This window comes from Helicoverpa zea, chromosome 27 (assembly GCF_022581195.2).
Source record: "Helicoverpa zea isolate HzStark_Cry1AcR chromosome 27, ilHelZeax1.1, whole genome shotgun sequence".
Lineage (NCBI taxonomy): Eukaryota > Metazoa > Arthropoda > Insecta > Lepidoptera > Noctuidae > Helicoverpa > Helicoverpa zea.
In genome coordinates, this window is record NC_061478.1 from 5,799,587 (window position 1) to 5,822,928 (window position 23,342).

Genomic DNA, 23,342 nt, shown 5'->3' on the forward strand with positions numbered 1-23,342 from the left:
TAAACTTCTGGACTATAGCCCGGGATATTTACAAGATATTTAGGTACATTTTACATGGAAATTAAATCAGGTGTGCGAAGCTGAAAAGTAGTACCTAATGAACTTAATATTAATCCAGGTCATTTCTCATTAAATTATTTTAACTTATTAATGTCTTATAAATAAAAGGGAAGTTGGTATCTAAATATTTTGTCACACTTTTCATCCATGAAAGAAAACTGAACATTTTTATTACTGAACATTATCCGTCTTACCACAAAAACTTTTTAACGTCAGTTTAAGACTTGTCTAAAAAATTGTCAAATTATGACGTTGACATATGGTTCATTTTGCAGCCACAAATTTTTTAGACAAGTGTAAAACAGGTGTTAAAGTTTTTGTAGTAAGGCCATATGTATTCCGTAATTCAGTTGCTGTTTTCACACTAATTGTAAAGATAGCAGGTTATTTAATTTGCCTAAACCAAAAGTAAATAATTGTACATTGACAAAACGTCATGATAATTTATTTGTTTGGGTTTTTACGAAAGTAAATGACATAAACAAGGTTGGTTAATGATTACACAATTCTTCTAACTGACGAATAAGCATTGCTCAACTCTATATAATATCTAGACTCTTTATTCTAAAATACTCTATGACATATCATCAAATGACGGCTCCCGCTGTGGGTGCAGCGTGAGGGAGTGTCAGACTCTTACTGACTAAACCCCGCCATGTTCCTTCTTAAGCCTTTCATGTACCAGCGCCGCGGTAACTCGCGCGAACAATCCCGCAGCCCCAGACGAAATATTAACCTATGTTTATTTATTGTTTCAGGTTTAAATGCGTGCGAAAGTAAATCATTTCTTTTTCTACGGAAGGAGTTGCCTGTTCGGTAAGTTAATAACTTATTATGCCAATATGCCTATTTCACTATTTAAATATGCTTTCGTCGAGGGAAGGACTTCGCAAACATGGATAAAAATTAGCCTAGGTATGTTTTTTTTTGTCAAGTTTCTACTTAAATGTTCAGTAGTTTTCGCGTGAGAGCTACACTTATCCGTACATACAAACTTTCGTGTATATTATCAGTAGAATTAAATTTATTAACGTCTTTCAAAAATGATCTAGATTTTCATATTTATCGTTAAAATCTAACAAACAATATCAATAGTTTAGCTAGATATCTGCTTGCCTATCTGTCACTACGTGGGGTATCTGGAAGGTTCCGAGTTAAGGCCTTGAGATATCACTTGTTTGTTAAGTAGGGGCTACAGTGGTTAGGAGGTAGCGATTTTAAAACCCGCTATGTAGTTTTTTATTTATTGTACAAAGCAAAGTTTGTTTTTTAACTGAGCGCTGATGACCGATCATGCGAATTATTTAAAAAATGACTCAGATTTTCTCATTTATCGCTACAAATCTATATTCTTCTCCTTCTTCTAACTCGAGAATGACCTGACCGATTTGTCTTATTTATATTTTGGTTTTACAATATTTGTAGAGTTTCAGGTTAGGTTTAAACGATACGAAGTTTCATGTACTCTAGAAAGAAATAATATCAATACATAGAGGCTAGATACCTATCTGCTTGTCTATCAGTCAGTACGTGGGGTATCTGGAAGGTTCCGAGTTAAGCCTTGAGATATCACTTGTATGTTAGGTAGGGGTTACAGCGGTTAAGAGGGAGCGATTTTTCTATACGTACGCCATAAGACTTCTGTATGAGGAAAGTAGTTAGATAGAGACTCGGGTGGATCCGCGGGTAATAGCAATGGCTACTAGTAGTAGCCTATACGGTATGGTACCTAAGTAGTTCCTTCAGGCCACAGGTTAAATAGAAAGGTCCAATATAAAACTGATTGGAAATTAATTTCTAAAAGCCCAAGCTCTAACCACTCTAACTAAATAGACCAATATAATGAAATGTCAAGTTTCAATTTCAATATGTCATCACCTTTTCGAACTCGAAATCGCTCCCGCCACCTCTCCGCTCGTCTCAGACCTCACAACACATTGTTTACACGCAAATGGAGGCCTTGTCCGTCGTTATGTCGCGCTATCAGATAACGTTATGTTACGATAACACGCATTAAATCGCCACACGTCTTGTTTATAATAACAAGTTCATATTTTTTGAAGTCTGACAAAAAGTGCGTATAAAGATAAGATAATTTGATTAACATTTTTGACGTTCATTCGGCAATATTTTTGCAATTTTCTCGCCAGAATGGAAAACAGAAATTGCGAAAAAAAAACGTGTTTTTGAAACCAATTTGAATTTAGTACCTATCGTCATTATATAACTACGTATACATATTTAGTATGGAAGTCATCTTACAAGTGCTACAGAAAACTGATTATCGGAAGTACAGCATAACGACAGTACGTTTGTACTTGAAACGTCTTGAAAGTCATTGACGAAAACTATAATCAAATCAAATCAAATCACCTTTATTTTCAGGCATCAAAGGCCCATAGATAAATACCTTAAAACTAGCATACATATGTTATACAAAATTGTTAGTAAATAAAAACTTAAAACTATGTTAATAGCACTTCCTTATGCACTATGGCACTGTGCGGTCCTGTGGCACTTGTCCGCGGAAGCGACGGAACACCACGTCCTGTGGCCAGAAGTTTTCGTCCAACACGAGGTGCAGGAAACACGTTGGCACTCGCACCACGAACGCCTTGAAGTTGGCGTTATGGCGCGACTCCAGCAGCTGCACTCTCGGGGCGTACTTCAGCTTCTGACGCACGTACTCCACGATGTCCTCCGCCTTAGTGGTGTAGTGTAGGCGGGAGATGTACACCGGGGTGTTCGGCTTGGCGGCACGAATTTTGATGTTTGGCTCAACAGGAGCCGTGCCGCAACGATTCTTGTTGGTTCGCTGACGGCGCTTCCTCCTTTGCACCGTAACGAACCCCTCATCGTCAGCCCGATTCTGTCCCTTTACGGGCACGGGCTTCTTCGTAGCATCAATTTTGCTACCTATGACGCTAGCGTAGTCTCGACGTACATTTTGATGTTTCGCCGAGGCTGCAGAAACGAGCAGCTGATCGAGCGGTCGAGCGGCGGCGAGCGGAGGAGCCGCAGGGACGGGAGCGGGGCAGCGGGGCGCACGAGGCGCGCACTGTGCCGACTCAGCGTTCGGCGGTGACAGCGGTGACGGCGACAAAACTGCTGACGCGAAACTTGCACCCGATACATCGAGGCACGCTCCGCGCCGCATGTTTACGTTCGATGCACCCACAGGTGACCCAGTTACAGTCACCGATTTACGCAACTCGTTAAGTTCGCTGCGCAAATCGGCGACTGTAATTTGGGATGCATCTAACTTCTTCTGTACATCCGCAAGACTTGCCTTTAGAAAGACGATGTCTTTCAGCAGGCTCGTAACGTCGACGTGGTCGAAGGTGACGGGCGGAAGCTTATTCAGATCCTTCGCCACAAACGTCGGCACGTCGTCTGGATCGGTCTCCTTTAGCAGCGTGATGATGTCCTGAATGCTCTTCTTTGTCCCGTCACGCCGGCGGGACACCATCTGGTCGCTCTTGTTGAGCAACCTGTACAGCAGCTGCTTTGCAGCAGCGACGTCATCCTCGCTGAAGTTCGACGCGCAGATTTGGACAGCGGACACCTCGTCCATCACGTCCAGCTTCTGCTGCAGGAACGCCAGCAGCTCATTCGCCACGAGTTGTTCACTCATGGCGATTAAAAAACGACTAGCAACGGCTTGCGCCGCGCTAAATTCTTATTTGTAATAAACAAATATACGCGTCAGCAGCACGACTGCATCGATTCGCAGCTAGTACGAGACTGTGAATATAATGTATATAATAATGTTGATAATGATTTCAATACACCTATTACTTTTATAAACACATAAAAGATAGATTTATGCAAGACTTTTATGATTTCTGTTACGCTAGCAACTTCTAGGACAACGAGCAAAATAATTTATAACTACTAAACGATCCAACTACGTAAAACAATAACCCACAAAGTTATATTGACGATTGTTTTAAAAACGATAAAATAACAAAACTATAAATTGTTTATTGTACTTAAAGTTATTGATAAGTTAATAAACTTAAGTACATAAATCTACCATTGTTAAGTAGTTTATATTTTAACAACACTTTAATGTTTGATCTCGTGGCAAAGTGACCATCTTGTCATGACGAGTTCTGCCATGTTTCGGATGGCACGTTGAATAGGTCCCGGCTGTCATTGAACATCCTTGGCAGTCGTTATGGGTAAATAAAAGCCAGTAAGTCTGACAACCAGTCTTTCCAAGGGGTCTCGGATTGCCCGGGCCACTGGGTTGCAAAAGTCGGCAGTCGCTCCATGTAAAGCACTGGTTCTCAGCTGCATTCGGAAAGACTGGAAGCCAATCCCAACATAGTTGGGAAAAGGCTAGGCAGATAATTCATTTTGACGTCACCTCTTTAGTTTTATGAGATAGCATAAACTATTTCTGACATTATATTTATAACTGCAGTGAGGTACAAAGTACAGTGAATATTTATGGCAGCAAAACACATATGATTTCACCTTGGATTCGCGTGCGCTTATAATTGGAACATCCTGGTGTTAACAAGGAAACTGCTATCTGAATAACATCACATAATTATTATTACCAACCTACAAATAAAAACAAACAAACATGAATCATCATCTGCCTAGCCTTTTCCCAACTATGTTGGGGTCGGCTTCCAGTCTAACCGGATGCAGTTGAGTACCAGTGTTATAATATGATGAGCGACTGCCTAACTGAACTTCACAACCCAGTTACCAGGGCAAACTGGTACCCCTTACGGGTTGTCAGACTTACAGGCTTCTAACTACCTGAAAATACTGTCAAAGATGGCAGCTCGGACCCACCAATTTATTGTGCCTTCCGAAACACGGAGGAACTCGACATGAAAAGATAGATTTGAAGACAATTGTATTAGCACAAAATTCTTTCGCTAGTATGTGATAAATTCTAGAACCTACACATCTAGACATCTTACAAGTTAATTTAATTCTCATTACAAAGATTCTACCTACACTGATAGCAATTATTATTATGTATCTTCTGTGTTTTTCCTTCATAATTACAGGGTATGAGATCATTTGCTAGTACTTACCTAGTCAACTCGGTTTTTATTGAATTATCTTCATCAGCAGCAAATTATTATGATAACCATAATAAAGACTATTCTTTACCTATAATATAATGAAGAGGAAACTTTTTTTGTTTGTTTGTACTTGAGACTCGGAAACCAATTTAAAATTCTTTAACTTCTAGTAAGCTTATCCTCGAGTAACATAGGCTATATTTTATACGGGTACAGGCAATGTTTCCCATTGGACACTGATGAAACTGCGGTGAAACAGCTTGTATCATATAAGAACCGAAAAATATTGGAATAAAATTCTTCCTTCCATACTTCTGTCAAAACCAAAAAAGCTGAACAGCGAAAACTATACCTGTGTCCTTCTCTCTTCCAGGTTGGCGAACATAATGAAAGAGATAGCGTTACTCCCGGAGAACCTACTGCGGATGCCATCAGTCGGGCTGGTGAACCAGTGGTATGAGAGGTCTTTTGAGGAGATCATACAGTTTGAACAGATGGACCCGGAACCACCTATTTTGAGCTCGTAAGTAACATTTATTTATTTTCAACCGACTTCATAAACAGGAGGTTCTTGGGTTAACCTGTATGTGCATGAATGGTTTTCCTTATAGTATTTGACAAAATTAGAAGAAAGTTTTAGGAAAACAAATTTTTGAAGTCGGTTTAATTTTTTTGTTAATAAAAATCTAATTTAGGAAGAGATGATGATGATGACATCTTGTTATATCTTCTCATCAGGAAATAGGGCGTTTCCATCCCTTTCGATCTTGAGCAGTAAGTTCGATATCCTTCCAGTCAACAGCAATTGAGGTAGCCTCGTTTTCAATTAAACGCCTCTATTTTTAAAGACATGACAATATCTATTATGAATAAATATGAAATAATTTCCACCAAACATATTTCTCCGCTCTTCCTCAAAGTCACTGGACGGAGAGCCCCTCAGTTGCTGAATAAAAGTTAACCATTGTCATATAAGTCGAGCCCCTTATAAACACATAAACACACGCAGTAACTTAGCCACGAGCCCTACTGTTAGTGCAAAAGCGTGCAATATTAATATCTCAACATGCGGTCATTTGAGTGCCAACACGAGGTGCATACCTGTCTGTTGAAACTAAGCCAACTATGGGAATCCATTTCACAGTAGTTCTGCTTAGTAATGGTACTATATTCTCTGGCCCTGAGAATTTGCATAAAAATCTTTCAACTTGTTTCTTCTCCCATATAAAAAGAAACAATTTATTTAGCATTTCATCAAGTATACTACTACTATATTACATTAAACGCCTTCCTCTCTTCTAACTATTTTGCTGTGACCATCAGGGTCCATAATTGTGACTACCTCTATTATTTTATACACTCTTTTGCAAAAAAAACGGGCACCTATGCGAAATCTTGGTTTTAAGGCCTTTACGTGTATTTCAAAGGGTTTTAATGACTGTATGATGTTACTAGCATCAAAAGGGTTAGCCAAGCATGCGTGAGAGTGTATTCTAAATTTGAATTTTGTAGATATGCTAAGAAACTCGTTAAACCTTGTTTTGGACTAATTCCTGGTAGAAAGTTCGTGGGCGTTTTGAAAAGTTTTTGACGTGATTTTCAGAAAACTAATAATGCAGTTTTAATTAATGATTCATGTACCTTTCTGTTGAATCAAAACATTTTTTAAAAACTATGCGTATTTGATAAAATTTTCACCTGCTCTAAATGATCTATGCTGATGATTGATGGCAATGTTAAGAGTTCCGGTATTTTTGCGTAAAGCGTTCTATTGTTTAGGTATTGTGTCCACGTGGATCAAAATAACAATTTCTCATAAATAAATACAATTTAGAGGAGTATCAGTACTTTGGGCTGCGACAAAACAAATTTAATGTTAGCAGAACCAGATGACAACTTGTCTCCTATCACACTTTGACATTAAAAAAATACCAAATTTGGTGATAAATGCAAAAATAACCATATGAAAAATAATGAGAAGGGTTAAAACTATCCAAAAAGTCAAATTGTTGCCGCGTTGAAGCTCCATAGGTGTCGGGTTACTAAATGATGATTTAGCTGTAAGGGAGTTATGACTTCAAAATGACTGGCCTAACGAATGTTTTTTTTTAAAAATTATCAGTTAGCTAATTATTGTTATGATTTAAGCAGAAAAATGCTGTGGATACCAGAAAATCTCGGAGTAGATAGGTTTATTTAATAAAATGTCCGTGGGATGAAAACCCGCTATTTGAACGCTCAGACTCATAGATCTTTAGACGTCTACGGGGTTTCCCAAGAGGCGAGGTTATTAAAATCAGTGATTACGAGACCTTAAGACCTCGTGCTCACAGTCTATGCGTTATTTTCTGTATTTTGTAGAATTTCAAGACTTTTCAAAATGTCAAAGTCTGATAGGAGCCGACTTGTGAACGGCACTGCTAACTTTAAATTGGTTTCGTTGCAGCCCAAAATATTGATACTCCTCTAAATTGTGTTTATTTATGAGAAAGGGAAATTTTAAACCGCGTGGGTACAATATCTAAACAATAGAACGCTTTACACAAAAATACCGAAACCCTTAACATTGCCATCAATCATCAGCATAGACCATTTAGAGCAGGTGAAAATTTTATCAAATACGGATAGTTTTTCAAAAATGTTTAGATTTAACAGAAAGGTACATGAATCATTAATTAAAATTGCATTATCAGTTTTCCAAAAATCACGTCAAAAACTTTTCAAAACCCCTACGAACTGTCTATCAGGAATTAGTCCAAAACAAGGTTTAACCAGTTTCTTAGCAAATCTACAAAATTCAAATTTAGAATACACTCTCACGCATGCTTGGCTAACCCTTTTGATGCTAGTAACATCTTACAGTCATTAAAACCCTTTGAAATACACGTGAAGGCCTTAAAACCAAGATTTCGCATAGGTGCCCGTTTTTTTTGCAAAAGAGTTTATTTTTCACCAAATGTACATTATGGAATGTAATAAATGATATGATATGATATATTGGGTCATGTAAATAATATGGCAATTTTTGCAGCAAGTAGAAGAATTTTTGGATGCCTTTTAAACATATTTCTCTGCACAAGAGTAGATTTAACGTCTATTTTTTCTCCAACTCCACAGCTTCTGCGAACGCCTAGCCCACATTCGCAACCGTCACGCTGACGTGGTACAAACCATGGCACAAGGAGTCTTAGAGCTGAAGGAGTCACATGAGGTGGATCCCAGCACGGAGAACTCCATCCAGTACTTCCTCGACCGGTTCTATATGAGCCGGATATCTATCCGGATGCTTATTAATCAGCACAGTGAGTTTCTTGTTTTGTTTTTTGGGAGATGTTTGGGAGGGTTTTGAATATTCTGAAATGGTGTGTTGTGAAGTTCTGGTCAAATGCTAAAATATCAATCAATTTTAAGAACTGCTTAAACTGTATTCTTTATTTGCCACATCGGTTCGTTTTTCAGCTTGCATACATCAGATCATGACTCTCAAAAACTGTCTTCATTACTGTTAACTGTTAACATTATTCCTAATCTTTCTTCCCCTTTCTTCACTATTCCCTAGCTATTTATGGTCGGCGCAATATGTTTTCTGCCATTGACATAACTGTACCTAGTATATACTATATCTATTCCTCTGCTTCCATTTCTCTCTGTCACTCGTCATACTAACATTCACTCCATTCTTATTCTATCATCTCTCTTAAAATCCATCCCTCTTTTCTTCGGTCTTCCTCTCCCTCTCTATTCATCCACGCTCGTCAATATTCCATCTACGATCCCCTCATACTCCTCAGCCTCCGAGCCTTTTTCCCAAACTATGTTGGGGTCGGCTTCCAGTCTCACCGGATGTAGCTGAGTAGTACCAGTGCTTTACAAGACGCGACTCCTCAACCCAGTTACCCGGGCAACCCCTTGGTTAGACTGGTGTCGGACTTACTGGCTTCTGACTACCCGTAACGACTGCCAAGGATGTTCAATGACAGCCGGGACCTACAGTTTAACGTGCCATCCGAAACACAGTCATTGTGTCTAAGATATACTTAGAAAGTACATACAAACTTAGAAAAGTTGCATTGGTACTTGCCTGACCTGGAATCGAACCCGCGCCCTCATACTCGAGAGGTTGGTTCTTTGCCCACTAGGCCACCACGACTTTTACGACTCCATCTACGATCCACATACATATGATACCTTACTCTAATTTCCATTTTCTCCACAGCACTTCTCTTCGGCGATCAAATAGGGCCCCGTCAGGCCTCAGTGACGGGCATCGGCAATGGTGGCCGTCACATCGGGTCCATTGACCCCGCGTGTGATGTGGCAGCGGTCGTTAGAGATGCATACGAGAATGCCAGGTTCCTGTGCGATAGGTATTATCTGGCGTCGCCTGAATTGCAGCTGCTGCAGGAAGGAGGTGAGAAATGACGAAAAATATACTTAGATTATATAATTAAAGCTACTTCGCTTATTTCATTAACAAATATTTCAGTGTGAGTTACTTGTGAGTTACTTGATTACTTGGTTCATTTATTGAGGAAGGCTATATGCAATTTTTATCAGGGTGTGTTAAGTAGTTCCCAGGAGATGAACCGGAAACTTGTGCCTGTGATCACTTTAATGTTATTTTTTCCTCCAAAAATGCATCAATCTGCATGTGGCCTTTTCTGAAACAATGTTGGGGTCGGCTTCCAGTCTTGACATGTAGCGACTGCCTATCTCACTTTCTTAACACAGCTTCATACCCGGGCAACCGCTAACTGTATTAAGGAACTGGAAACAGCTAAGCCCTTTACAAACTTATAACACCCCGTCGTTTTTGCGTCGGGGGTTAAAAAAGGGCATCATGACTTTCAGTATGTGCTTAAATTCTTGTTTTTGCTGAGGATCGTAACTTATTTACTCAACTCCCATTCCAGTGCCATCAAAACAACCAATCCCTATAGTGTACGTGCCATCTCACCTGTACCACATGCTGTTCGAGCTGTTCAAGAACTCCATGCGCGCTGTGATGGAGACGCACGAGAGCAGCCCCCCTCCCATCACTGTCAACATCGTGCGGGGACAGGAAGATGTCTCTGTTAAGGTGAGTTCATCACCAACACCCAATTTACCGTCCCACTGTAAGGCAGAAGCTGCCTCTCACACAACATCAATCAGTAAAAACAATAAATTGAAGGTGAGTTGGTAACACAAAAATGAGTTCAAACAAATAGATGAGTGAATTTGAGGTGAGTAGGTGACGCAAAAATGAGTTGCAACAAATAGATGAGTGAGTTTGAGGTGAGTTGGTTATACAAAAATGAGTTGAAACAAATAGATGGGTGAGTTTGAGGTGAGTAGGTGACGCAAAAATGAGTTGCAACAAATAGATGAGTGAGTTTGAGGTGAGTAGGTGACGCAAAAATGAGTTGCAACAAATAGATGAGTGAGTTTGAGGTGAGTTGGTTATACAAAAATGAGTTGAAACAAATAGATGAGTGAGTTTGAGGTGAGTAGGTGACCCAAAAATGAGTTGCAACAAATAGATGAGTGAGTTTGAGGTGAGCTGGTTATACAAATATGAGTTGAATTAAATAGATGCGTAAGTTTATTAGAGTAAATTAGTAAGTGAGTGAGTAAGTTAGTTTGGATGGGAGTAGGGAGTAACAAATAATGATTATGAGTCATCATCATTATACTCAAAATGTAGTACATGTAATTCCAGTATTTTTCCAGTTTAACTAATATTTACAATTCTCTTTTCTCTTCTTTAGCTATCAGACCGCGGCGGTGGCATCCCGCGCAGCGTCTCCGACCTGCTCTTCAAGTACATGTACAGCACCGCGCCTCAGCCCTCCAAGTCTGATGCTCACACCGTTCCTTTAGCTGGTGAGTTTGACATTATTAACCGACTTCCCCCAAAAAGAAGGAGGTTCATATTCTGATACCTTTGTCGTTCATAAACCGATTATGATGTCTCTTTTTATGTGTATGTATATAGGTGTGTATATTAAAGACCTGATATACAAAAAGTAGAAAGGGTAGGTCAATTCTAGCAAGCTTTTACCCAGTCACTACACCCTAATACGAGTTTTTGCTAGGAAAAATAAATCTACTGCAATATGTACCTAATTATTAAAATCAAAAATACAAACTCGTGTTACGGTTTCAGAAAGCTTTGCTTATTCGTAACAATCACAAATCATTTTCAACATATCAATCGCTTTCAAATTGGCTACGAGTAATTTCCTAAACATTAGTGTTGCTATCGTTAAAAAAAAACTACTAAATAGTAAATTTAAATATATATTTCTTTATATTCACGACGGCACGGTTGGTGCAGTGGCTTCTGCGCTAACGGACGGTAAATTATATTTTCTTTGGTAGGTACAAATCTCAGGCTTTGAAATAAAAATGAGATTGCACTCGAGATTTTGTACATACACAAATGATCCATTGAAGAAATTACTTTATGTATGAAGCTATTAGATATTACAATAATTAAGAATAAAGTACCTATGTTTTTTTTCTAAATTACCAAAAATCAGTCAGTAGTTGGTCCGTAGTCAAGAAGATTTGAGTTCAGAGTTATCTTTCTATAGTGGTGGGTTGCACTATAAAATTGTATCCAGCCATTAATTTAGCGCCAATTGGTCAAATCGGCGATTTGACGGCTTATAATTTGTTTATTGTACTTTATCTTGGTAAGGTATACTAATAAAAGGCCTGAACTCCACCGAAGCAGTACGGAGAAAGTTTAAAACAATTGAAAGAATATCCTTATTGAACCATATCGTCTCCGCCCACTTCTCCGTTTTTTTTTTGATAGGTCCAGACCTAGGTATTTTTTTATGAGGGGATATCATCAAAATATGACTGATGAGATCTAGGGGTTCTCGGACAAGTAGAATACTATTAACAGTTTTCTATATTTATTACATTAACATAATCCCCGTCAGGTTACGGGTACGGGCTGCCGATCTCGCGGCTGTACGCGCGCTACTTCCACGGCGACCTCATGCTGGTCTCCTGCGAGGGGTACGGCACCGACGCCATCATTTATTTAAAAGTAAGTTTTTAAGCTCCATAGCTTTTATTAACTAACTAGCTTTTGCCCGCGACTTCGTTCGCGTGGAATAGTGGCATCCAGCAGATTTTTGGTTTGAACAATAGATGGCGCTGTATGTCCGGAATAAATTGTATTTTTTATTTTTATTTTTTATAATAAAAACTATCCTATGTCCTTCTCCTGGCTCTAAACTACCTCCCTGGCAGTTTTCATCTAAATCGGTTCAGCCGTTCTTGAGTTATAAGTGGTGTAACTGACACGACTTTCTTTTATATATATAGATAATAATCTATGTGTACTCATAGAATAAAGAGGAAACATTTTTTATATGTTTAACGATTTATGTACACAGTTAATAAGACAAGACAAAATAGAGCAATCAAGTACAAAGGCACTACTTATTTGATAGGAAATCTTCGTCTCCTGTACAGCATAAAATATAGTCTATATTGGCTATTTTATACCATACAGGCAGTAATTCCCACAGGACGCGAGTTAAATCACTGGAAAACGGTTCTGATTAAACTAATGAGAATAAAAAATAAGCTTCTTTGGGAAAGTTTTTTGTAATCATGGATAGAACCACTTGTTTAAGTATCGGTCACTAATTACGAGTCACGCTATATAGAGTGAAATATTCTAATCCATTTTTTTTTAACCCACAGGCTTTAACAAACGAAGCGAACGAACTACTCCCAGTTTTCAACCGGACATCAACGAAGTTCTACCGACCGGTACCCCAACTGGCTGACTGGTCGGGTTCCCTGAATACCGCCAGTAACTCCCAGTGTAAGAACCGGGAGAAGGTATCTCCCCTATCTGCTCCCGTCTCTAACAGTCTATAGTCTACGACCGAGGAGTGAAATTGGCACTCCTGTTTTAAAAATTCGAGCTTGGGTTTTTTTTGGCAGGGTTGGATTACGACAGAAGATTAAAAAATGCCATTTTTATTTGCAAAAATATTTTTTTTTGCAATATACAGTGTAAAAGATTGCTGTGTATTTTTTAAGCTATTGAACTTGATAAAGCCGCTTTAGTTTATGACTTAAAACATAATTTTGTTTGAAGCAAGTTGTCTTTACACAGTGTAATAAACAACAAAAAGTGGTTTTGTTATAAATGGTAGAAAAAAGCGGGACTTTTTTGACAACACTGACAAAGACACAAAAACATAGAGTATGCTTGTTTTTTTTTGTCGTAATCTAAAATTGCTAAAAATTACCCAAGTTTAAATAAAATACAAGCTATAATAAATATGTCATCATTCTTAATGGCAGGATATTATAGAAATTAAGTAATCCAGTGCTTTTTAACTCTGTAGAAATAATTTCGTTTTATTGAAAGTCAACAAATTATTGGATCGTGAAAAAGACGGTTTCTGGACTAAATTATGACGAAACTCCAAAGATGATATAATTTTCTTTGACTTATTAACGAGGGCGTTTAATTTATATCGACAAATACATTAACGTATTTAATTAAATTTACTTATTAATCCAACATTTATTTAATTAAATAAATACTTTGTTACGACTTGTTTACTTTAAAGAATCACAGAAGCAGAATTATCTGTTTTCTTTCGCTATATTCCTTTCAAAACACCGACTTTGTTTTTGACTTAAAAACCAAATAAAATTAATAAAAAGCACTAAATCTGGCTATAATTGAATAAATTATTGAAAAATTGCCATTAAAGAAAAGTGTACAATTGTTTTCTATATTTATTTTTGTGATACTCGGCATAAAGTTAGGTATTGTTTTTGGGCTCGCAAATGGACTGATATTATGAGCTCTTATGATGTTCTACGATTTTATAATAATAATAAATTCTCTTAATTTTTAAAGCGTATTTAGCGTCTGCCGTTGACAGTTTTGGGAAGTCTGTTAAAAATTCTATCGCTTCTTGATAATTGACAGCTGTCAAATGCACATAAGGCGGGAAAGTAAGTTTCTTTTTTGACAAGAATGGTTTCAAAAAGAGTTTTTTTTTACAAAATCGTGGAACATCAAAGTTCAGTAATGAGAAAGATATTTAAATCACTCTATTAATGTATTAGATTTAGAAAAGATATCATAGAATAGAATTAGATTAAGACAGTATGACTGAGAGGGAGTTTGATACTTTTAATTATAAATAAGTATCTTGTTTTTTGTAGACTTTAAAAACTTTTGCTGTTTTTAGTTTTTTTTGTATATAGTTTTCAAAAGGTTTGTTTGTGTTAATGTAAAATTGATCAACAATGTCAAATTAAGTTGCGAATTACTTTTTTAAATTTCATTAGAATTTTGATATATATTTATAAATAAAATAATCAATCTCGATGTTTGCTATGTATGAGATCTCGTACAACTTTTTGTATGTCACTATAATTAATACGAATTAGACAAATTAACGTAGTTAAAAAAATTGTTTTGTGTCAAATATTAAAATTATTTCTTTCGAAATAGAAAACTTATATTTAATAAAAATAAATTAGTTAAATAAAAACACGGTGGACCTAAGAGTAGTGGTGTAGTTATGGGGATGTAAAATGTCGTGAGTTAAAAAACCGGGAACTAATATTAAGATTGAAACATCATTAAAAGTAGCTAATTTTAGTGTTGATCAGTTCATTAGGCATGTTTAATTTAAATAATTATTTTCTATATCACATCTGGTTTACGCTGTAACTCTAGCGATCAAATAATGTCTATCAATAGCACTTTCAAGTACAATTATTAACAAATGTTGTTTGTTGAATGTTTTGCTGAACGATTCATGTGATTATATTGAAAAGTATAGCAATAAAACAGACTACATAATATATACAATATTTTGACATTAGAGATATAAGTCGCCTATTTCCGATTTCGATTTTTATCAATTTTTACTACAAAGAAAATCTTGTGTTTCATGATGTGTTGAAATTCAAGTTATTTTTCTTTATTTTCAAAGTTAATCTTGAATGTATATAATTGCACGATGATTCCTAAGCCTTTAATAGGTTTTAAGCATAAAATATACATACACTTACTGTAGTATAAATAGATGTACGAAATGCTTTGTAGATAATATTGTCTACAATACATTTTAATTATTAAATAAATATCCACAAAACAATCGCAAGGTGACTCTTGATTACTAAAATAGCTATACATACAATTTTAGAAGCAATATAATCTTATGTCTCCCACAAAATATACTGGAAAACCAGCAAATATATACACAAAATACAATATATAAAAATATTTTTGTAAGAATAATATAATAAGTATGATATATACGAAAACTTGATGCAACTGATTTTTTTTGTTGATTTTTGTAAATTATAATTAATTATGCAAATATTTTTGAAAACTATGCCTAATTATTACATCTACACATTTAGTACCTGGCGGTATTGTAAAAATATATTATTACTCATTTGCATTTTACTCTTTCTTATACATATAAGTTTTATTCCAAAATCGATATTGTGTAATTTAAATAATATACCTAGTGATTAAATAATTTAGAGATGAAATTTAGTGAAGAAAAAAATATTTAATTTTTACTAAAATAAACTTTTATCAAATAGTAATTGTGTTTTTATTATTTTTCCTGACATCTCATCATAAGACCAGTTCAATAGAGATATTATTTTAATTCAACGGGAATGGCCTACCCCAATAACTATCTAATCCAACTCAATTCAATGAATCCAACGCACCGTTTAGAAACTTCTCATAAGACGATCCGAAAAAATGTTGGGAGCCGCGAGACTACTCCCGGCTAACGGCTAGTGGATGGTGTACTCAACTTACCAAAAGCTCTCTATACGCAAGTCTAGCAACGACGGATGGGCTCCTTTCGAAATGTCATAATCGGAATAAAACAATGTGTTCCCCAGGGAACTTAGATGTTCACATTCCATTCCATCTGTGGTCATTCATGACGATTTCCTACATCTCAAAAATTAGACCCTAATTTTACCTAATTTTTTTGAGATGTAGGTTTTTAATAAAAAAAAAAAAACGTATAAAACATTATATACGTTATCAGACTAGTTATGAGCCCATTGAAGACAGTTCAAAAGCTAGGTCAAAAGATTTGGAACGTTGTTAAATTATTCCTTCAGTTTAAATTGATGAAGTTCCGTATTAGCCAGTTGAACATGAAAGCGAACAAACCAAAAAAGAATTTACTACTTTGCCACGTGATATAAGCGATGAAAGCAAAAGCGACAAACCCTAACCCGGGGAATTTTAATTTAGTCGGTTAATACCTGTCACTTTTTGCGTGGACAGCGCGTTCCAGTATAGCTACAAATACGTATATCGAGCGTCAAGTATGTTGCTGTTTCTTTCAGAAACCATGATAGAGAACGAGACAAGCGACAAGTGCCTGTAACTGCATTGGGAAACATTTTCTGCCAGCTGTGTACCTCGTAGAGGTTATGGAAAATTGTTATTGATTTTAAAACTACATTTAAGACTGAAAATTGTATTAAAATGAAGATTTATACAAACCAAAACAACACTTCCACGTTAAAGCTGCTTATTGCGGCTAATTTAGCGGGAAAGAAAGTTGATCTTGTCAGTGCTTCGTTCGAAGGTAGGTGTATTTTCCTCTTAGTCATTAGAAACTTATTAAATGTGCTCTTTTTATCTTCTCTCACCAATAACCCAGCCTTTACTTGCATGCACTTCTTTTTCTGTCACCTAGAATACTTATTTCTTTAACATTTTCCATTTTCAAAACATTCAGTCCACATTAAGAAGTTTTTATATTTAAGTCCTGCCTAAGTTCACAAGTTAGTCACCATGCTTACTGCTTACGAACCCCATTTGTACCTAGTTCTATATTTAAAAAAGGCCAGAGAGGTCGTCTAAAAAAAATTGCATGTGTTTACTAGTACATTAAAATAGAAATAGTTGATTTTCCAATTATTTTGTGCAGTCAGCAAATATGTGTGTCATATATTTTTGTTCATATTGCATCAGAAAATTAGCTGGTGACCTACTGACATTCTTATCCTTCTAAACAAATATTTAAGCTTTTCCTTATAATCATGTGTATAATATCAATCTTATAGGATTCTTATCGATGTCCAATCTTTATATGTATAAACAGATTGGTTAGTGGGTCGTCTTAGGGGGTTTTTATTATCTATCTTTGGTTCTTCTGACTAAATTTTGAATTTGAAAAGCTTGTTAAATTATTTGTGAGTGTTAAGAGCAATATTTTATTTGGGTATAGAAAAAGCCCCCCTGTGTCAGTGTAACTATGAGATTAGATAGTTTTTTAAATATTTTTCTAACAAAACTGAAAAAGTAAAGTCATTCAGAATATTCTGTGTCCTTGCATTCACACTTGTGGTCATTTTTGATTTACAATTAAACAAACTTATCAACTGTTATGATACTGATATTAAAGAATAAAAACTATCATCATTGTTTATAAATAAAATCCAATAACATTAAAGATCAAATGCTACTTTTAAAAACTTACTATCTATGCTTACATTGTTTAATCTTTGATAAACAAATTACAACATAATTTCAATCAAAACATCTTTTAAATTTTTTAGTGTAGAGGTTTTATAGACCAGCTTTGTAACTCCTGTTTTAAACTAACCATTTGCATTAACAGACAAAGTTTACAATATTACTCACCTGCCTACCTGTTGCCTGAGGTTCCATCTGCGTCAGCAGGAATCACTTCTGGCACCCATATAAAAAGTAGCCCATATGCATTTTTAGGCTCCATCTAGACTTTCTGTGTACTATCAAACAATTAAATCTGGCTAGAAAGCACGACAGACAGAGTCACTTTTGAATTTATATATTGTATTAGCAACCACAATACCCACAGATTTTAGGCTTCTATTTCCAACATAAAACTCCAATTTTATAGAAATCATGGTTGAATCTGTTATTGGTGATGGGAACTCTAATTTACATTATTCTCCAACCCTTCTCCGCATGCACTAACCCCGGGTAACTGAGCGTGTTGCTGTGATTGCAGAGGACACATTCGCAGGGCCCCGACAGCTGCCTCTGCTGGAGGTGGACGACAACCTCAGCTTCTTCTCCAGCAATGCGGCTGCTCAGTATCTGTTCCCCGTGGTGGATGTCACTGATCATGGTGAATGGTGAGTGATAATTTTGAAATAGCAGAAATAAGGGTTTGTAGTGTAGGGTATGTGTGTGTGTGTGTGTGTGGCTGCATGTATGTTTTAAATGGATGGTAGCAGGTGTTCCAGCAGTATTTTCTATGAGATATGTTTCATCAAAGTTTGTTTTAATGTTGTTGTATGTTAAACCGGCATATAAGTTTTTACTTATATTTCAAACATGAAAATGACTGTCTCGAAAGCAATTTTATTCAAAACTATTTTGGGGTTGACTTCAAATCTAACAGAATGCAGCTGAGTGCCAAATACCCATAAGTGAAACTTAATGGCTGCAGACCTTATTATTATATTTTTCAAAAGCCAAAATCAAACTAACAATGACAAAATTGCATGAAAGAGGATGCGTATTCAAAGTGTCTGTTCGTTTACACATGCATGTCACGCATGCATTTATGCGGCTGCATTCTTTCTTTCAAGCCTTGGTTGAATACTAAACACCTAATTTGTGAAGAAATGTCACTAGAATTTTGTTTTAGCTACTAATTTACTCTGTGGTAGCAAAAAACCAGCCGTTTAAAAAGTACTAGCTTTCGCCAGCGTTCCGTAGGTACTAATCCGCGCATCTGGATAAAGAGCCTACGATAATGGCCTACGATAATAAGGAGGTATGAGCCATTCTCAATAAATGGACTATGTAACACTGAAAGATTTAAAAATAAATATAAAATCGGTCAATACTTTATCAGAGCATGTCTTCTTTACAATACAATAAAAATATCACAACTATCATAAAATAGTAAATAGTACTTGTTTTTATTTTAAAAAGAAAAAGGGCGCTCTCATTGAGACCAACGGCGGATCCAGGGGGTAGGTCACAAGGTCATGACCCCCCCCTGGGCCAGGTTCAGGACCTAAGAGGACCAATAATTGAAATGGTTAAACACGATGTTTTATGTTTTTGTTATAAGTATAAGATAATTTTTATTCCGAGTGAATAGGTAGATACCTACATAGTTACAGGTAGAGTAGTTTTGCTGAAGAATTCGTGCTCGCAACGCTCACTCTTTCACTCACACTCATTCTTTATTTACTCTTTATCCGTACCTACCCAAAAGGAGGAAACAGGACCGTGTTACTAAGAATCTGCTGTCCGGGTTGTCTACATAGCATGCTGTATCTCATGCAGGGCCGTCTTAACCTATGGTGCAGGGTGTGCGAATAACCCGGGCGCCTCGATCTCAGGGGCGCCGCGGGACGCCCCACCACCAGGAAATTTCGAAGAAATTACACCCGTTCGATAAGGAAGTTCCACATTGTATCATGATACTGACAAAAAAGTCGCCTTCGCTTTCGAAAAAATTCTAGCTCGCTACGCTCGCGAGTAAATGACTATGTCTGTACTGTATTTCTGATTGTTTATTATTTTTATTGACGCACCGAATCAACGAACACAAATGGCACTCGCTCTAATCACGGTTCCTTTTTATTTGTACGTAATTCCCAGTCTGATTTGTGAGTCTTCAAACAAATAATTTAAAAAAGTCGCGCTCGCTGCGCTCGCGACTATTGTTGCTTTACAGTGTGCTTAATCAGGTACTTTTGTGTCGTAGGCTCAAAAAATTTCGCGCTCGCTTCGCTCGCGCAATATTATATATGCTTCGCCTCGATAACTTCATAAGTCAAATATAGCAAAAAAAAAATATTAACGGAGTCCTCAAAAACAAAACAGTTTGCGCTTCCGACTGCTTGTTACTTTAACTTTTTGTGTCCCAAAATTAAAAAATTTGCGCGCTCGCTTAGCTCGCGCTAATTTTTACAATTACGTTGTCCAGTCTCGACTTTCATAACTTAAATCTGGCCAACAGTTTGAGCCTACAATGATTTGGAAACATTTTTTTAAGTCCTTTACCTACCAAAAAAGTGACTTTCGTTCGAACGTACTTATTTATATTCCTTGTAAAGTACTTCGATCAGTATGTACTACTCAAAATCTTTCAATAGATACATAGGTGGCGCTTGGGTGATGATTGCACCCAGGCGCTACATGAGCTAGAGACAGCCCTGATCTCATGAACCCTTACCAATAGTAAGACAATTGAAGTTTTCACAGAAAATGTTTTACTGTTGCTGCAATAAAAAACGTACGCGGCCTTTTCTGCGTACACAATACTTTTCAAACGTTTAGTCCTGAAAAAATTCTCGCGCTTTCTTGTATTTGTGCTGTATATTTGTTATACAGCAAGAAAGCGTTTTCATCTACTTTTAGTTCTCGAACTGAAAAAAAATTTTCGCGGTCGCTTCGCTCGCGCTTTTTTCAATTTCGCGTCTCTGATTATGTCCAAGAAATCGCGTTCGCTCAGCTCGGACCATTTTCTACATAAAAACACTTTTTTAACCTTAGTCCTCGACCTGAACAAAAATTTTCGCGCTCGCTTCGCTCGCGCTTTTTTGTTTGGCACATGTGTTTAGTTATATACGAGAAATTGCGCTCACTGTGCTCGGGCCACTTTCTACATGAAAACACTTTTCTCAACATTCGAAAAATTTCGAGCTCGCTACTATCGCGCTTATTGTATTTATACTACTACTTTTAATATTAAAAGAAGTATACGCTACAATATAATATTTTTTGTGACTTGACCACGACTGTGTGACCCCCCCCTGGCGCCGAAGCTGGATCCGCCCTTGATTGAGACATCCTACATTTGTAAAGGTGTGTAGTTTTTTTTATATAAAAGCCATAATATTTTGTTTCCAGCCAACAAACGCAAGAATGGGAAGCGACCCACCTCCACCCCGCAGTGAGTGCCGTTCTGACCTCCAAGACCGTTGCGTCCGATCTCAAGCAAGTGCTCCAAGCGCTGCTCTCGACTATCAACGGTACACTGGAGAAACACAAGTATATATTAGGGGTGAGTTTTCAAATAAAAAAGTATATATTTTTAACCCACCTACTAAAAAAGATGAGGTTTTTTTATGTGGAATAGACATGATGGTGGAATATTAAAAAAGAAATAAAAGTCTTCAAACAGTCTAGTATCAAAGACGAAAAAAACGAATTGAGAAACTACTCCTTTTTGGAAAGTCGGTTGAAAAAAGTTTTTTTTCCTCCAATAAGCAATTTATTTGTAGTACAAATCTTTTGTATCAAATGGCGAGATTCCACTTTACTTTTTGCTAGAATGAGTAGACCAGAAGACACATTTCAAATGTACGTTAAGGTTTTTAAATATTGATGTCTGCGTGTAGTCACGTGCTGCATCGGTTTCATATAAATACATACAAACCAGTAGCCGACCACATGCAATCTCAGCAAGAATTTAAAACGTACCTTACAGCACACCGCTTTCATCTTGAGCTTCTAAAATTAACGTAAAAATATTTTTATTTCCAGGATAAACTGTCCCCAGCAGACATTTCAATATGGAGCACATTATACCCGCTGCTGCATAAAGACGAGTTGAAGCAAGCGTACATAGCCGACTGCGCTCACATACTGCGGTGGTTCCAAGACCTAGCCAGTGCTAAGGCTGTGCAGGTAATGAGTGACTGACTGACTGACAGAGTGACTAACTACATTATACCCGCTGCTGCATAGAGACGAGCTGAAGCAAGCGTACATAGCCGACTGCGCTCACATACTGCGGTGGTTCCAAGACCTAGCCAGTGCTAAGGCTGTGCAGGTAATGAGTGACTGACTGACTGACAGAGTGACTAACTACATTATACCCGCTGCTACATAAAGACGAGTTGAAGCAAGCGTACATAGCCGACTGCGCTCACATACTGCGGTGGTTCCAAGACCTAGCCAGTGCTAAGGCTGTGCAGGTAATGAGTGACTGACTGACTGACAGAGTGACTAACTACATTATACCCGCTGCTGCATAGAGACGAGCTGAAGCAAGCGTACATAGCCGACTGCGCTCACATACTGCGGTGGTTCCAAGACCTAGCCAGTGCTAAGGCTGTGCAGGTAATGAGTGACTGACTGACTGACAGAGTGACTAACTACATTATACCCGCTGTTACATAAAGACGAGTTGAAGCAAGCGTACATAGCCGACCGCTGTGCAGGTAATGAGTGTCTAGCTGACAATCACTATGACCACTATAATAAGGAACATGACCCAGCCAGTACTCAAGTTGTTCAGGTAACGAGTGACTGACTGACCGACTGACTTACTGAGTGTCAATATGACCACCATAATTGAGAATATGCGCGAAGCAGGCGTGAAAAATGTTTGCTTTATGTAATATTAGTATACATATAATGGATTTGTTATAGGAAGCAGTGAAACAGTGGGGCGGCTCGGCGACGGGCCCATTTGGAGCAGCATCAGCTTTGGGCATTCCTCAAGTACCTAGCTTATCTTCACCTGTTGGGTAAGTATTATCACAAGTAGTGTATATTATTGTAAATGTAACATAACAATATTAAAAGAAACATATGGTCTACTCTAGTACCAACCAAATTTTTTTTTTCTCATGATTTTTTTAAAGTCACTGTATTTTTTTAGATCCCGGGCACAAAAAACCCTAAGGGGCAGTTATTTTGAAGAAACCTTTATTTGAGATAATCAGTGGATAAAGATTAATGTTAATTTCCAATATAATAAGTTAATTTTTAACAAATACAATGTAAATATATGTCAATAATTAGATGTCTATATGTTATAACTAGCTTCTGCCAGCGGTTTCACCCGCATCCCGTAGGAACTACTTCCCGTACCGATAAAAAGTAGCCTATAGCCTTCCTCGATAAATGGGCTATCTAACACTGAAAGGAATTTTCAAATCGGACCAGTAGTTCCTGAGATTAGCGCGTTCAAACAAACAAACTCTTCAGCTTTATAATATTAGTATAGATTAACAAAACTTCCTCAGTTCACCGGATGAAGGTGCAGCAGCAGAATTAGGTCCAACTCCTGAAGAAATAGAGGCCGCTAAGGACAACTGGCTCAACGGACTGAAGAAACTGCAGGCGCCGCTCATACCGGGGAAATTAGTGTACGTTATCAATACTCAGAGTCAAATGTTTTTATTTTAAATATGCCTTTGCAATTTCTTATGAAAGGTCACACTGGTTGCAAC

At 37.2% G+C, this 23,342-nt stretch overlaps 2 protein-coding genes across 4 annotated transcripts in view; both read left to right on the forward strand.

Moving 5' to 3' along the window:
- Window positions 1-15,716, forward strand: part of LOC124643222 (pyruvate dehydrogenase (acetyl-transferring) kinase, mitochondrial) — a 61,389-nt gene extending 45,673 nt beyond the window's left edge. The window contains exons 2-9 of the mRNA XM_047182099.1: window positions 819-876; window positions 5,485-5,634; window positions 8,229-8,413; window positions 9,328-9,522; window positions 10,025-10,191; window positions 10,862-10,976; window positions 12,047-12,156; window positions 12,822-15,716. Coding sequence (XP_047038055.1) covers window positions 819-876; window positions 5,485-5,634; window positions 8,229-8,413; window positions 9,328-9,522; window positions 10,025-10,191; window positions 10,862-10,976; window positions 12,047-12,156; window positions 12,822-13,001 — 1,160 coding nt within the window. The 3' untranslated portion in view covers window positions 13,002-15,716. The remainder of the gene's footprint in view (window positions 1-818; window positions 877-5,484; window positions 5,635-8,228; window positions 8,414-9,327; window positions 9,523-10,024; window positions 10,192-10,861; window positions 10,977-12,046; window positions 12,157-12,821) is intronic.
- An 807-nt stretch (window positions 15,717-16,523) lies between these two features.
- Window positions 16,524-23,342, forward strand: part of LOC124643344 (methionine--tRNA ligase, cytoplasmic) — a 30,679-nt gene continuing 23,860 nt past the window's right edge. The window contains exons 1-7 of one of the 3 annotated variants that reach the window (XM_047182291.1): window positions 16,524-16,729; window positions 18,143-18,269; window positions 21,010-21,163; window positions 21,646-21,683; window positions 21,974-22,079; window positions 22,537-22,634; window positions 23,136-23,258. In XM_047182291.1, the coding sequence (XP_047038247.1) occupies window positions 16,627-16,729; window positions 18,143-18,269; window positions 21,010-21,163; window positions 21,646-21,683; window positions 21,974-22,079; window positions 22,537-22,634; window positions 23,136-23,258 (749 nt within the window). In that variant the 5' untranslated portion in view covers window positions 16,524-16,626. Of the gene's footprint in view, window positions 16,730-18,142; window positions 18,270-21,009; window positions 21,164-21,645; window positions 21,790-21,973; window positions 22,080-22,536; window positions 22,635-23,135; window positions 23,259-23,342 lie in introns of all 3 variants that reach the window. The other 2 variants (XM_047182290.1, XM_047182292.1) reach the window with 2 other exon arrangements.